At 35.8% G+C, this 16218-nt stretch overlaps 1 protein-coding gene across 3 annotated transcripts in view; it reads right to left on the minus strand.

The window, feature by feature from the left end:
• The window catches only part of Cdh12 (cadherin 12), an 836266-nt gene that overhangs the window by 75440 nt on the left and 744608 nt on the right, over positions 1-16218 (minus strand). For all 3 annotated transcript variants that reach the window (XM_070042221.1, XM_070042223.1, XM_070042222.1), the window contains one exon: positions 6006-6125. In XM_070042221.1, the coding sequence (XP_069898322.1) occupies positions 6006-6125 (120 nt within the window). The remainder of the gene's footprint in view (positions 1-6005; positions 6126-16218) is intronic.

A 16218-nucleotide genomic window follows, 5' to 3' on the forward strand; every position in this document is an offset into this window, starting at 1 on the left:
TATTTTATTTTATTTGTTGTCAGTCATGGGGCTTGAACTCTGGGCCTGGGCCCTGGCTCTGAGCTCTTCAGCTCAAGGCTAGCACTCTACCACTTGACCCACAGCGCCACTTCCAGTTTGCTGGTTCTTAATTGGAGATAAGAGTATCATGGACTTTCCTGCTCTGGCTGGCCTTGAACCTGGACCCTGAGATCTTGCCTCCTGAGTACTTAGGATTACAGGCAGGAGCCACTATTGTCTGGCTGTCATCAGCTTTTTTCTGTGTATGCATACACATACTTATATAGCCAAAATTATTTTTTCCTGCAGCTCTTTTTAGCCATCAATAGATGTTCCTTCTAGAGAATCAGAGAATATCTCTAATTTTTCTTCTAAAGAATACCTCTAAAACATTTATCTCAAGAATCAAAACAAGAAGTTTTGCCCTTTCAAGGTGAAACCTTCATAGATATTCTGCCAATGTTTCCATCTTGTAATTTGTAAAGTACAGCTAGTGGAAAATTCTCTGATTTATCCTCAATTGTGTCAATGTAAGGTCCAAGAAAAAACGTATCAATATTGCATTCCTTATCATCTGATATCACAACACATTTGTAAAGCACTACAAATAGGTTAAAATGTGCAGTATAATCTTATTAATTGTATATTTCCTTGACACATTTTTGCTTCTTATATTTATTTGCATCTATTGATTTTCTTGCCCTTGCTATGTCCATAATCAATCCTGTCTTCATGCTTCCTAGAAATTCATTACTTTTAATAAAACACATTAAAGCAAGGATCACTTTGTGTAGGCAAATACTCTTATTTTTCATTGAAGGAATAAAATTGTCTTTCTCTAACCAGCATTACCTAAATTATCTGTGTTCTTGAATAATTTTCATTCTGAATTTAAATCATTTTTATTCTGAATTAAAATCAAACAAACTTCAAACACTAAAATATCTTAAGAATTGTATTGTACTCCAAAGTACAATACATGATATAGTCCATGCTACAATTTAAAAATAGAGCTTTAAAGCATGAACACAATTTTGTTAACTCAAATAATATCAGTCAGTTCATTAGAAGTATCATTTAGAATGTGTCCTGATAAACAGCTCTGAATGAAACATGACAGACAAGAACACAGATCTTGGAAATATTCAATAATATGTGCTGCAAACTTCACCCCAGCCGAATCAACCAACATGAAATATTAGAACAGTGAAATGATGAGGAGAAATAACCATCTCCTGCCTCAAATCCTTTTATTCAAATTCTAGAAATGTGGTAGAAATAAATGAAGATTTGTAAAGGTCACATGTTTGAAAATACACATAAGTGAAGAGATATTGGGGACAATCTTCTCAGGATAGATGGTAACAATGGTTCCAGGGCTATGTAAATGCACTAATTAGTGCTGTTGACTATACAGTTAAAAATATTGTAGTATTTTATGAGCATAGAAAATGTAACATTTGTAAATTAAGGAAGAGATATAAAAAGGAAATAATATCATAATGATGCTTTCTCAAATGGGGCTCAAATCATTAACATCATTTTATACTACACACTGCATCAAACTGGAGTTACTTAAGACTCATTAATTCAAGTTACTTACAAAAAAGTTGAAGGCATTGCTAACACTTCAACTTGAATTTAGAAATAGGAATTGACTCTTTACAGTAATATTTGATTCCCTATTTATATCTATTATCAAGGTTATTGGAAATTTGTCATTGTGAAGAAAAAAATCAAAGCAATGTTTTTGCGCATATGTAAAGTTTTATAAATCATTTACTTCTATTGTTTAAACTTTAAACGTGATAATTTATGTATATATAAATATATATAAATATTTCAGTGTTCTATTCACCTGTAATAATCACAACTTTCATTGATATTTGAGAATAAATATTTAATATTTGTCATAGGCAATTATTACATAATGGTATATCAAGCATACATGAGTGTATACTGAGTATTAAAATTTATTAATTAAACAAATAATTTTCATACTTTTTACAAGATTTCTTATTTCGGCTATTTAATGTAACATATCTATTTTAATGTTGTATGTATATTTATATATATACTGTGGGGAAATCTGTGGGGAATACAGGTAGCAAAGATGGCCCTGAGAGGAAGTTGAGTGGGCAGAGCTGGATTTGTTCAGGTTCAGTGTGTAAACAACTCCTGGTTAAGTGCATGTTAAGGTGTGGCCTTTCAGTGATTGGTTGATCCCATTTCCTCTCCTCCCATGCAGTCTTTTGCTAATAAATGCAGTCTTTTGTTAATAAATGAGTTCCTGCTTGACTTGACTCCCCACTACATCTGATTGTCTACTGGGCTAAGGGAGGCTGGGGAACGGGCTAGCAGCCGCATTTCACTTCGCACTTACCTCTCCTCGGACCCCGTCTGTCCAAAGACGGGTGAAGACCCAACAATATACTTGTTAATAGAGTATATTATCAAATAGCAATACAGAAACAACTTGTTTTTGTTTTTGTTGGTCGTGGTTCTTGAACTCTGGGCCTGGGCGCTGACCCTCAGCTCTTCAGCTCAAGGCTAGCACTCTACCACTTGAGCCACAGCACCACTTCCATTTTCTGGTGCTTTATTAGACATAAGAGTATCACGACTTTTCCTTCCCGGGCTGGCTTTGAACTGTGATCCTCAGATCTCAGTCTCCTGAGTAGCTAGGATGACAGGCGTGAGCCACCAATGCCCCACATTGTATTTTCTTTTTTTAAAAGAATGAAATTGTTAATATTTTTCGTCTTAAATCTTTAAGCACCAAAAGTTTTTTATGAGCTTCTTTTTCAAGTGTTGTTTTAAACTGTTTTCTATACTCAGATGTGGAAATTTTTAGACAGCATTGATTTCTCATGAATTTTAATTAATAACAGCAAAAGCAATCATAAAAGGAAGCTATACAGATGTAATGAATGGAAACTACTTTGTAGAATATGCAATTATCCTTGTTTTTTTGACTTTCCATATGTACCACAAAGTGATAAATTTGACAAGAAGTCTTCTTAATGGCTTCTGTGCATGGACAACTAGTTTTCACTCTCTTAATGAAGTACCTCATCATCCACTCTTTTCCTGTCTAGTGGTCTGAGGCATTGTTAGTATCAAGACTTCTGTCTCCAGTGGAAAAAAAAATCAATGCTTCAAAAATCTATTGAGTAGTTTATGCCAGAAGTGTTTCACTTTTATTTATAAACATTAAGCATCATTTAAGAATATAAATACAGCCTGGCTCTTGTGGCCACACCTGTAATCCTAGCTACTCAGAAGGCTGAGATCTGAGGAACACGGTTCAAAGTCAGCCTAGAAGGCCAGAAGTGGAGCTGTGGCTCAAGCAGTAGCACTCTTGCTTAGAGGTGAATAGCACAGGGACAGTGAGTGGCCAAGCCCAGAGTTCACGCCCCATGACCAACTGAAAAAAAAAGATTACAAATACAAAATTATTAAACCACAATAAGTTTATAAATACAAACAATATATGAATATATAGTCTATTATAAAATAATGCTATTTACAAACACTAGAATTTGTCTACCTTTCTGCTTAAGTAAAGTCAAGGGAAGAGAAAATATTTTGATTCTGATTATATTATCCCAAATTAATTTCACTGAATTTATTTTCTTAAATCATATATGACCTGTTTTTAAAGGTGATAGGAAAATAGTTTACCTGAAACAAATGCTAGTGATCCCAGAAACCTAGATTCAATTTATCCTTAATAACATGCTCTACCATCAGAGAAGTTAAGCAAACTGTTACAGTCACATTAAGAACAAAGTCATAAATCAATACAGCTGTCAAATACAATGCTGAGAGCTTTGGAAAGGGGGACTACAGCCAAGCAAGATTTGTTTTCCATCAGTTTCAGTTTCTGGGATATCATCTTAACTTGGCTTCAGATCACATTGTGGATACTGTTTAAACTATCTTGCATAATGTTTCCTTGATTGTATTAGATGTTGGATTCATCTCTGCCATTTAAAGATATTTAACAAATACTAAGTCTGCTCTCCGGGACTTTCTTACACTAGGCATTAAATTCACAGATTTCATGCAGTTTGTAGGTTATACTATGTAAGAGTAAACTAACACCAATCCTCTCTTCAGTGATATCCATTTGCCATCTTTGCTCAGTACCCTCTTTCTTCTTTCTCTGAGGAGTGTTACTGAATGGGTATAAGAGATAGGCATCATCCATACACACTTCTGGTTATTTAGACCATTAATATCAATTTTGAAAAGGTACATGGATCTATGAGAAAAATGTAGGCCATGGTAATCTCTTCTGATAGAATCTAAGAGTTTAAATAATTTTCCATCATTTTATTGTATATATACTTTTGGGTTCACTTCTCTGGGTATTTACAGAATTAAAAATCTCATAGACAGCTTCTTAACTTCATTTCTCCCATTTTCCCCTTTTTCTATAGTTATGTATGATTTTCAATAGTTAAATAAAAGACATGAAATTTCCTTAACAATAGTATTACTGTACTTGTTCCCATATATACCATGATATTTTTTAATAGCTTATAAATGTGACTTTCCTTTATATACATTGTACATTCAGGCTTTTTAATCTTCAGCATTTTTATCAATACAAGTAGGTGAATTCTCTTCAGAATTTCTCATTCTTTTCAGCTGATAATCCCTTTAATTTTTTTCTTAAAGCAATCTATATTAAAAGTGTTTTGTTTTGTTTTTTTTTTGTTGGTCATGGGGCTTGTACTCTGGGCCTGGGGGCTGTCCTCAGTTCTTCAGCTCAAGGCAAGCATCTACCACTTGAGCTACAGCACCACTTCCAGTTTTCTGGTAGTTTATTGGAGATAAGAGTTTCATGGAATTTCCTTGCCGGGGCTGGCTTTGAACAGGGATCATTAGATCTCAGCCTTCTGAGTAGCTAGGATTACAGACATGAGCCACCAGTGCCTGGCAAAAGTGTTTTTATTACATGAGGCAGTGATTGTATTTCTTATTCTCAGATTCATAACTACAGGAAAACTCTAGTGGATTGAACAGGATTGAAAAAAGTGAAGAGATGTATCTGTATATCTATTTATCCATCTATCTAATACTTTTTAAATTTATTTTAGTCTAGTCTGTAAGAAACAATTTACCAAATGACGATACCTTAGACTTGTAGGTCAAAATTGATATTGTTTCTTTAGCTATACCATAAGTAGCATTTAATTCATATTACAATAAACTATAAACTATGATTTAAAATTGGTTAAATGGATGAAATTTTCTACTTTATCTGTGGTATTGGATACCAAGTGAGCTTTCAACAATCTCTTAACAAACTTCCAGTAACATAATGTTGAATAGTATGAGTAAGGCTCTGGGTTTGGTCATAAGCATCACAAATAATAGAGACCTAAAAGGCCATATATGCCTTCCAATGTGGATGTATATTTTATGCTACTCATAGAATATTTGATTTGGATATCTGTAGTTGACTTACTCATGATCATTTTAAATTAGCTTTGAACACTGAGGCTGAGTTGAGGATCATACTGTTTCAAGGTTTCCTGATTATAAGCATGTCAGTATTAACCAAAACCTTCTCTTCACAACTTTTCCATACAGCAGCAGGTCAGGATCTTTCCATGCATGGAAATACCCATACTTCCCATGCAGTGATGGAAAGCAGTAAGCAAATGAACTCAACTAAGAGCCCTGAAATGAAAAGCTATTTTAAGTCCGATGAACAAAATAAGCACAGACTTCTGAAAACTTAAAATAAGGCAAACAGAAAATCTGTAGCTTTCATGTTTGAGCATTATACATGGATATGAAAATATTGATATTTACACAAACCTCAATAAAAGAGAAAGAGTTGCACATCAGTCAAGTACAATAGCTTCTTTACCTAATGTGGGGCTCACCATATCATTTTATTAGAACATGCAATTTCCCATGCTAAGTTTTAATTAACACTTAAATATTTGAAGAACTGGCGATAATACTGTCTCGAATAAAGAATTTACCAGTCTTGGGATCAATAGAGAAGTAAGGTTGTCCCTGGAGAATGCTGTACACCACGCGGGCACTGTTTCCATAGGTTGGGTCATCCGCGTCTGTGGCCTTGACCTGGAGGACATAGGCACCTGCAAAAGAAGATTTTGAAGCTGACTGTTTGCTTTTAAAGAGTTCAGTCTGTTATCTGCCAGATGCCATTCTCCTTTGGAAGTTAGCATTCTCAGGGACATCATGGATACTTTTCCATGGAAGATAATTCAATCATTTTACTCAAAATATGGTCAAGATGAACCAATTAATTTGGACCTAGTGTTCAGGATTGGCAAGAATGTGGAAATGGGAACTCTGTAAAGTCACCAGTGGAAATTAAATAAAAAGAACCATTATGGAATGTAATATGGAAGATCCTCTAAAATTAAAAATAGAAGCATCATCTGATCTAGCAATCAACTCTTGGGGCTATATCTAATGAAGTGAAAACTATATGTTGAAAAGACATCCATGTGCCCTTGAACATTAAGGAGTTTTTTTTCAATATGGAAGAAATTGAAACAATAGAGGCATCCACTGACTAATAGATAAATGAAATAAGGTAGCCACATTCAGTGTCAATCTATTCAATTTCTTGATAAGATGGGATCTTGAAAACAGAGACCACTACAAAACCAACACAGAGAACACAGGTACTTGTTGGTCTCACACTACATAAAATCTGAAACCGTGGACCTTAGAGAAGTTAGCAATTTAGTTACCTACAATCCCCGAGAGAGCAGTGGAAGAAAGAGAGGGAAATGATGATCAATGGCACAGAGCAAGAAGTTCTGGTGTGAGATTGCACAGTAAGGCGACATTAGATAACAGTAACGTGCCGTAGACTTGAAAATGCTGGAAGAAAGGAATTTGAAAACTCTGAAATAAAGAACTGATAAGACTTTGGCTGGAATGTGCAAGGGATGGTGGTAACTCATCTCCCACAGTCATGTGCGAGTGTGTATGGTTACCCACGACCTGAGCCCGATGCAAGGTTTGAAGCAAATGGCTGAGAAATCCGGAGGCAGGCAAGGGGAGTGGAAGTAAGTAAACTGGGGGCTTGCTGGCATTGTGGGAGCTGCCAGGGAAGATGACTTAATGCGCAGATTTAGCTGGTGTGGTATTAAGGATTTGGTGCTGTTACAGAGAATACAGGAGGAGCAGAAGATAACCTAAACAGAGTAGCATCTGAAAGCTCAACAGAAATGTCATATGAATGTCAAGGTGACCTTCAAAGGGTGGCACAAGGTGGACTGGCGAGACTAACAGCAGCCGCTATGCACTCTACGACTAGGAACACACACAAGACTCCTTGTTCCAACCGACCCTGAAGACTTTGGCAACTGGTTAATGGAAGGAACTTCAGGAGTCTTTCAGATTAATTACTGAGTCAACTTGGAGGTGCGTGCTCTCTCCTTACTATAACTGCTTTGATAAAACAGAGGATGTGATTTATGGTGATGAAGACCATCGGTGGTTCACCAGAATGGACACTCTTTCTTGGTGAGTGGAAGTAGAAACTCTCAGGTGGCACCCTCCATAATGGGGTTCTCTACCATTAGGAGATGACCTTGTACTTTTCCTCTGTTCCTACTCCATGAACTGAAGAACCACTTGCTCCCAGACTCAGGTTATGCTTATTGTCAATATTCTATCATCAAGCATGTTTCTTTAATGCTGTCTACTTTCCAAAGAGAAGATGAAAATAAAGCCTAGTTGAAAAACAAAGAAATGATAAATATGTGACACAAATATTCCACTAGATTTTAACATAGCAAGATACGTGTACAAATTGAGTGCATGGACAATTTTAAAATAATGGAAATGATAAAGTTTTTAGTGCAAATTACATGTATTTAAGTATGAGTAATTGAAAAGTGATGTTCATTTCCAGTAGGTTGCTTATGGAACTGAAAGTCATCACCATATCTTTTTATTGATTTGTACACCAAAGGAAGCCCATCTACATTAGCTCATCTGCTTACTGAAGATGCTCTAATTCCATGATTAGAATATCAATAGTGAAGCTAAAAGGGTTTAGAGGATTGCTGGACTTGAGATGCTGTTAAGTGATTTGCAATTGCAATTTAAAAATCAACAAGGATATACTAGGGTTAGGAAGCCTTTAATTAGAGAAACAATATCGGAGAAATGGAAACTAACTACAATGACCTACAGTTACAGAGAACCTCAGAATCTCAAAGCTAAATTATCTTCATTTTATTCACACAGGAAAATACTTTTAAAATTCAGATTGTGCATAGGGTTTCTCTTCTCTGATACTTAGGCATTTCTGTGAGTATTTAAGGAAATGAAAAGATTTTTCTCTTTTTTTCTCATCTACATGTCTGTACATATAAAACTATTTTTAAGATCTATGTAAGTATTCCCTTCGAATTGGACATCGTAAAAATGAGAGGTATCATAACTTTTAACGAATGCAGAGATATGTTGATGACAGGATTTTCTACCAAACATAATTTTATGCTTAATGAAGATTTCTTTGTGTACATATTCCTGTGCATGTCTGGTGTGGCTTCTAGGGATTGAACCCAAGTTCTAATGACTTTTCCCTGATTTTGCTGAAAACTAGTGCTCTTTCACTTGAGCCATGGGTTCTCTTCTGTCACTTTGGTTGTTTATTGGAGAAAAGTGTATCATAGACTTTCCTGCCTAGGTTGGCTTTAAAGTTCAATTCGCAGACCCCAGCCTGTCTATAGGATAACAGTCTTGAGCCACCAATGCCTGGCTTCCTATATTGTTACATATCTACAGTTATGACCACATAAGATGATGTTAAGCGGAAAGAACCTCAAGATAGGGACATAAGTTATAGCAAATAAGGAAAACCATGAGACCTTTGTTTCTTTGGGCCTGGCTTACTTCACTTAATATAATTTTTTCCAAGTCTTTCCATTTCCTAACAAATGGGGCATTGTCATTCTTTCTGATGGAGGCATAGAATTCCATTGTGTATATATACCACATTTTCTTGATCCATTCATCTACTGAGGGGCATCTGGGTTGGTTTCATATCTTACCCATGGTAAATAATGCTACAACAAACATAGGTGTGCTGGTAGCTTTAGCATGGTCTTGTTTGTAATAAATTGGATAAATGCAGGTGAAATGAACCCCAAAATAAGGATTCGATTTTTTTTTCTTTCATGAGATTGTTTCTAACATATTTATAAGATATTTCTTGGTTGCTTTGTATGTCCCTCCCCCAGGGTATATCCTCTGCTTTCACTGTATTTGATGTTGGTATAATTTGTGGAGGGGAAGGGAAAAAACAAATTGTTTAAACAGAGATACAGGTGGACCCATTGCAACAATGAAATGTACAAGTCCTTATGTGGAAAAACGAACTTTACAACTTTGGCAAGGAGGGGGGGATTGGGTAGGGGCAGGGAGATCGGAAAGGATAGGAAGGGGAAACAAAGGAGGAGGTAACAATACTTGATAAGAAATGTATTCATTATCTTGCCCATGGAATTGTAACCCCTCTGTACAGTATTTTCACAATTAAAAATGCAAAAAAAAGAAATGTACTCGTTACCTTGCTTATGTAACTGTAACCCCTCTGTACAGTATTTTCACAACGAAATCTTAATCTTATTAAAAAAAAAGAAACTTGAGTGATACACTAATACTATTTTCATATAAAATTTTGAAAGAAAACTGAAATTAGTCACATTTAAAAATGTTCAATACTTTTATAAAGGAGACATTAAGCATACAGAAATGTAAAATATCACCAATTACGAAGGGCTATATACTATAACTCTAAATTTGCCTCTGGAATCTAAGTGCTTACTTTCAATCCGGTCTTTCCCTGCAGCCCTGCTCTAAGCTCTCATGAAAATTTATCTGTTCACTTACCTCATTAGCTAAACAAGTGAGAAATTACCCATTTTTTGTAGTGTGAAGAGAGTTAATATTTACAAAGAATTTACAATGGAGTTTTACTTGCATATGTGATGCATAGATGTGTGGAATTTTTTTTAGTGAATACACTTCATTTCACTCCTTTTGTATCACACATAGGGTGACAATTCCAAAAAGTTTAACATTTGCATGAGTCTTGCTCTCATTCCCAACCCATTCAGTATCCAAATGTGAATTTGATGTTTACCTACTTCCTGTCCATTTAGAAAATGGTGATATGATGACACATTGCAAGATATAGTCAATCACAAAAATTACACTATATTGATTCTGAACTGCTTTCAGACCCAGAAATGATCAGAACATCCAAACTAGAGTAAAAAAAGACATCTGTACTAAAAAATTCCCAGAAAAGAAGTTTTGTCCATTTAGGGATCAGTCAGACAGTTAGATTTCCTTCACTATTTTTTATCACAAACCTGTTCTACCTGACTGAAGCATGGCAACGGGACCTTAATGTGACATCAACCTCAAATTCCTTATTCAGTCCCAGTAACCAAAGCACTCTCGGTTTATAGAACTCTCCTCTAAGATATGCTCTAAATATTTTAAACTATACATATTTACACCCTGTGATTCAAACTTATGCTGATGGATAAGTGATTCCATTTTTATGAGCACTTTGTCGTTCAGTTGTATGCCAAGAATGTTATCCCTTGAATACTAATACAAATGCTGATATGTGTGTCCAGTAACAAGCACTAAACTCCAGCAGAGATAGCTCAATGAGTCTTCCTTTATTTATTTTTTATTTTATTTTATTTTATATTATTTGTGAACATACTGTAAAGAGGGGTTACAATTACATGGGCAGGATAATGCGTACATTTCTTACCAAGCATTGCAGCCTCCTCCTTTTGTTTACCCTTCACGTCCCTTCCCAGCCTCCCTCCTCCCCCCCAATCCAAATCCTTCTCCTTCCCCCCCTTCCCCCCTGCACCGACGTTGTAAAGCTCATTTTGGACATGACAACTTGTACTTCTCATTGTTGCAACAGGTCCACATGTATCCTTAAACAACTGGTTTTTCCCCAACTCCTCCTCAAGTTATACTGACATCAAATATAGTGAAAGCAGGGGTTATACTGTGGGGGAGGGACATACAAAGCAACAAAGAGATAATCTTATAAATGCCATAGAAACACATGCATGAAAGAAAAAAAAACATTAAAATACATATCTAAGGGTTCATTTTCCTGACATCACATTATCTGACCTTTTCCGCTTGACTCATACATATACTAGATATTGCAAATAAGGGAAACCATGGGACCTATGTTTCTTTGGGCCTGGCTTACTTCACTTAATATAATTTTTTCCAAGTTTTTCCATTTCCTAACAAATGGGGCAATGTCATTCTTTCTGATGGAGGCATAGAATTCCATTGTGTGTATATACCACATTTTCTTGATCCATTCATCTACTGAGGGGCATCTGGGTTGGTTCCATATCTGACCTATGGTAAATAATGCTGCAATAAACATTGTTGTGCTGGTAGCTTTAATGTGGTCTTGTTTGTAAACATTTGGGTAAATGCCCAAAAGTGGGATTGCTGGGTCATAGGGGAGTTCTATGTGAAGTCTTTTGAGGAACCTCCATACTGTTTTCAAAAGTGGTTGAACAAGTTTACATTCCCACCAACAATGAAGTAAGGTTCCTTTCTGTCCACATCCCCTCCAGCATCTGTTGTTGTTAGAGTTCTTGATTTTTGCCATTCTAACTGGGGTGAGGTGATATCTCAATGTTGTTTTGATTTGCATTTCTTTTATGGCTAGGGATGTTGAACATTTCTTCATGTGTCTATTGGCCATCCTTCTTTCTTCTTCAGAGAAGTTTCTCTTTAAGTCTTTCGCCCACTTATTTATTGGGCAGTTGTTTCTTTGTGGATTTGTTGTTGGGGGGTTTAACTTTTTGAGTTCCAAGTATATTTTAGATATGAGACCCTTGTCCGTTGTATGGCTAGTAAAGATCTTCTCCCAATCCGTGGGCTTTCTATTGATCTTGCTAGCTATGTCATTTGCCCTGCAGAAGCTCTGAAACTTTATGCAATCCCATTTGTCCAACCTTTCTTTGAATTGTTGTGTTTCCGGGTCTCTATTCAAAAAATTTCGGCCTGAGCCAAGGAGACCTAGGGTTTCTCCTACTCCATCCTGTAATGTTTTCAGAGTGTCTGCTTTGACTTCAAGGTCTTTGATCCATTTGGAGTTGATTCTGGTGCAGGGTGATATATAAGGATCTAGCTTTAGTTTTCTACATGTAGTTAACCAATTTTGCCAGCACTATTTACTGAAGAGGCTGTCTTTCTTCCATTCTATTGTTTTAGCTTCCTTATCGAAGATTAGATGGCTATAGGTCTGTAGGTTCATTTCTGGGTTTTCACTTCTATTCCATTGGTCCTGAGGTCTCTTTTTATGCCAATACCAAGCTGTTTTGATTACTATAGCTTTATAGTAGAGTTTGAAATTTGGTATTGATATTCCTCCAGCAGTGTTCTTTCCATTGAGGAGCGTTTTTGCTATTCGGGGTCTTTTATTGTTCCATATGAATTTTTGGATTGCCTCTTCTATTTCCTTGAAGAATGAGGTTGGAATTTTGATAGGTATTGCATTGAATTTGTAGATAGCCTTGGGAAGTATTGCCATTTTCATGATGTTAATCTTTCCAATCCAGGAGCACGGGAGGCTTTGCCATTTTTTTAGTTCTGTGTTGATTTCCTTTTTCAAGATTTTAAAGTTTTCATCATAGAGGTCCTTCACTTCTTTAGTTAAGTTAATTCCTAGGTATTTTATTTTTTGTGGGGCTATTACAAATGGAGTTGCTTTCCTAATTTCAGCCACACTTTTCTCATTGTTGGCATACAGAAAAGCCATTGATTTTTGGGGGTTAATTTTATAACCTGCTACTTTGCCAAAGTTTTGAATCAGCTTGAGTAGTTTGGGAGTGAAGTCTATGGGATTCTTTAAGTACAGGATCATGTCATCTGCAAAGAGGGAGAGTTTTATTTCTTCTTTCCCTATTTGGATCCCCTTTATGTCTCCATCTTGTCTTATTGCTGTAGCTAGGCATTCTAATACTAGATTGAAGAGAAGTGGAGAGAGTGGGCATCCTTGTCTTGTTCCTGAGTTAAGAGGAAATGGCTTTAGTTTTTCACCATTGAGTATAATGCTGGCTGTAGGTTTGTCATATACAGCCTTTATTGTATTGAGGAATGTACGAGTCTTCCTTTATGTGCCATGTGGAAGTTATTGTCACAGATGTTCCTGCGAAATCCCACAGATGACATGATAAAATGAGTAGGATATATTCATTCAGTGCCTTTTAACTGCAATTCAATAAATGTTGACATTTTCTACTCTGTAGATTGCATTTTGTTCAAGTGTACTTAGCAAAAGTGGTAAGGACCTACTGAGGTAATTAGAACTTTTAAAATATGCAATCTACATGCAAAACATTTGGATTTGAGTAGATGACTGTACCATATTATAATGCAGATCAACTCCTTACTAATGCATCTATGATCTATCTATCTATCTATCTATCTATCTATCTATCTATCTATCTATCTATCTATCTATCTATCTATCTATCTATCTATCTATCTATCTATCTACCCATCTGTCTATCTCTCTATAATTCATCATATAAATGATGTTGATTTTTCTGTCTATCAGGAAACTTGTTTAGATAGAATGGATGTGGGTTCACAGTTAAATCAGAACAGCTATTTTCTCCCAACCTTGCATCTGTGGAGAGCAAAATTCAGGCAAGACATAAAACATAGTATGCCAAAATATATATCAAAAATGTAGGCATCCACTTTCAATTGGCCAAAATCCATTCATCTGCAGAGTGAGAATCCCATTGATAAGAACTGCCTAAGGACTTAGTTCAAGGCATTAACATCTGAAGAAATCAGAGCTAAGACATAAAGAATTCTCCTTTGCTGTAGACAGTTATGTGCAGATATCTGGTAAATGTACAATGATTTCTACAATATTGGGAAAATTTGACTGAAGATAATCTCCCTGAGAAAACACATGGAGAGGAAATGCACAGACTTGATTAAACCCACACTATGCTCAAACTCTAGTAATTTCTTTGATTTATTGCCATAAATTTAGCTTTGTATGCTATTTTAAAACTAAAAGTTTGACTGCAGTTTTCCTATTACTTCTAAATTAGCACTTAAACTCTCTTAGCCTGGGTTACATTAAATCTATAATGCACGAATAAAAAGCATGTCACCGAATTCATGAATGAATCAATTCAGAAGGAATGATATAATTTGCTAATCATAAAAACTGACACATAGAAAACAACCATCTCTGGTCAGAGATTCTTTGTAAATCTGAAGTAAAATTACATCTAAATTTTGTTTTCCAAAATCACTTGACTGTTAGTATATTTGAATATTTTTCATATAGGTTTCTGGATATTGTACTGCTGTGACCTAATAATACAAGAGAATAGTTATAGGTACTAGGAACATAGAGGCTGTTCATAAATTTTTATGTCTAAACTTCATTCAGCTGCGACAAATGCTATGTTTGAAATTTGTTTTACCCAGTGTTGAACCAATAATAGAACCTGGTCACTGGAAGTTGGGAATAATAACCTGAGTCTCATATTTTATTTATTTTGTAAAAGTACAACTCTTCTCTTGGTAGCTTTGGAACATCCTGTAATCAATGGCTACAAACTCATGGAGGGCTAGTTTTTCCATTGTCACCAGTAGTCTCTTTTCACCACAAATCAACTGTGTGCCTGAGTCAGTTATTCATTCTGGGTCCCACTGTTATCATATGTACATGGATATAATGAACATGTAGGTAGAGAGTTATAAGTTTAACATGAGTAAGATCCTTTGTACAATTAATTTAGTGTAACAACAGTTTCCTATTTTTTAAAGAATGGAAGACCATTGAAGTTTATTAAGTTTTATAAAATATTACATTAAATAATTTTTATAGATCACTTTTTTCCTGAAATGGTGGATAAATATAATTATAACAATCTGTTTGATGTGTGTGAGAGAGAGAGAGAGAAAGAGAGAAAAAGAGAGAGAGAGGGAAAGAGAGAGAGAGAGAGAGAGAGAGAGAGAGAGAGAGAGAGAGAGAGAGAGAGAGAGAGAGAGAGAGAGAGAGAAGGGCAGGGAGAGAGGGAGGGAGAGAGAAATGAACTGAACTAGCAAACCTGAGGGGATGAGTGATAGGTACAGGGGAGGAGGATGAAAGGGATGGCCCTGGCCAAAAGGTGTTTTATATGTAAATAGGCCTGTTACAGGAAACCTCTCTGAATAATTATCTGAAGATAATAAACATGCTTTTAACTGAAAATATAAAAAGGAGAAAAAGCAAAATATAACTTGCTCCTAGTTTCTTCCCTGAGTCACCTTCAGTCATTCCCTACTACTGACAGTACTGTGGGGAACTCCTCTCTCTCTTCCTCAGCCCATCATAATGCTGCCTTCAGATCCTTACAATTCTGTCTTGTTCTGAAAAGCCTGGTCCTCTCACTGGAGCTTTGGAGACCACATCACCTTCTTCAGCTCTTCATTACTGCTCCTGATTACCTGAACTTTTCTCCCAACAGAAAATTTATATTTCTTCCATCCATCCCCTATACATTACCTACATCTGTCTTTGAGAAATGTGCATTCCATTTTGCCCATGGCACTATAACTGTGAATCACACTTTCTCTGTATTTCCGTTCATCTCACTCCACACCACCTAACTGTTGCCTCAGATATAAAAGTGCCTCCAACCACAGCGATTCTTCAGATTCTGTTCTTTGTGCATGCTGGTATGCAAGTCAGAAAGTTTGTGTTTCACCCATTTTAAAGATGAGCAGCATTTCCTCTTTCAGAAACTCACTACCATGTTTCAGTGTGTTTCCGTTTTTTCTACTCTGTCTTCCAGATCTCTGCAACTGACCCTTAGAAGCTGATACTTTTTTTTCTCTTTAGAATTCAAGAATCTACCTTTCCCTGGTTAGTGGATAATTCATGCATGTCTGTGGAATAGGTTAATAATCTAACATTATTGTATTGATATTACAAGTTTCAATGAAAAAATGGGTAATGTGATTCAGCCACAAGACTCAATACTCAGACCTGTCTTTTCAATCTCATGTATTAAAAAAAAAGCAAAGGAACAGCTATAAATCAAAACTTGTTGAGAACTCTAAAGAGTAGTGGCAAAATATAGAAGAAATTTCCAGTGCTATTGACTCATTTTCATAATC

Source organism: Dipodomys merriami, unplaced genomic scaffold, assembly GCF_024711535.1.
Source record: "Dipodomys merriami isolate MVZ:Mamm:240054 unplaced genomic scaffold, mDipMer1.0.p SCAF_32, whole genome shotgun sequence".
In the NCBI taxonomy this organism is placed as follows: Eukaryota; Metazoa; Chordata; class Mammalia; order Rodentia; family Heteromyidae; genus Dipodomys; species Dipodomys merriami.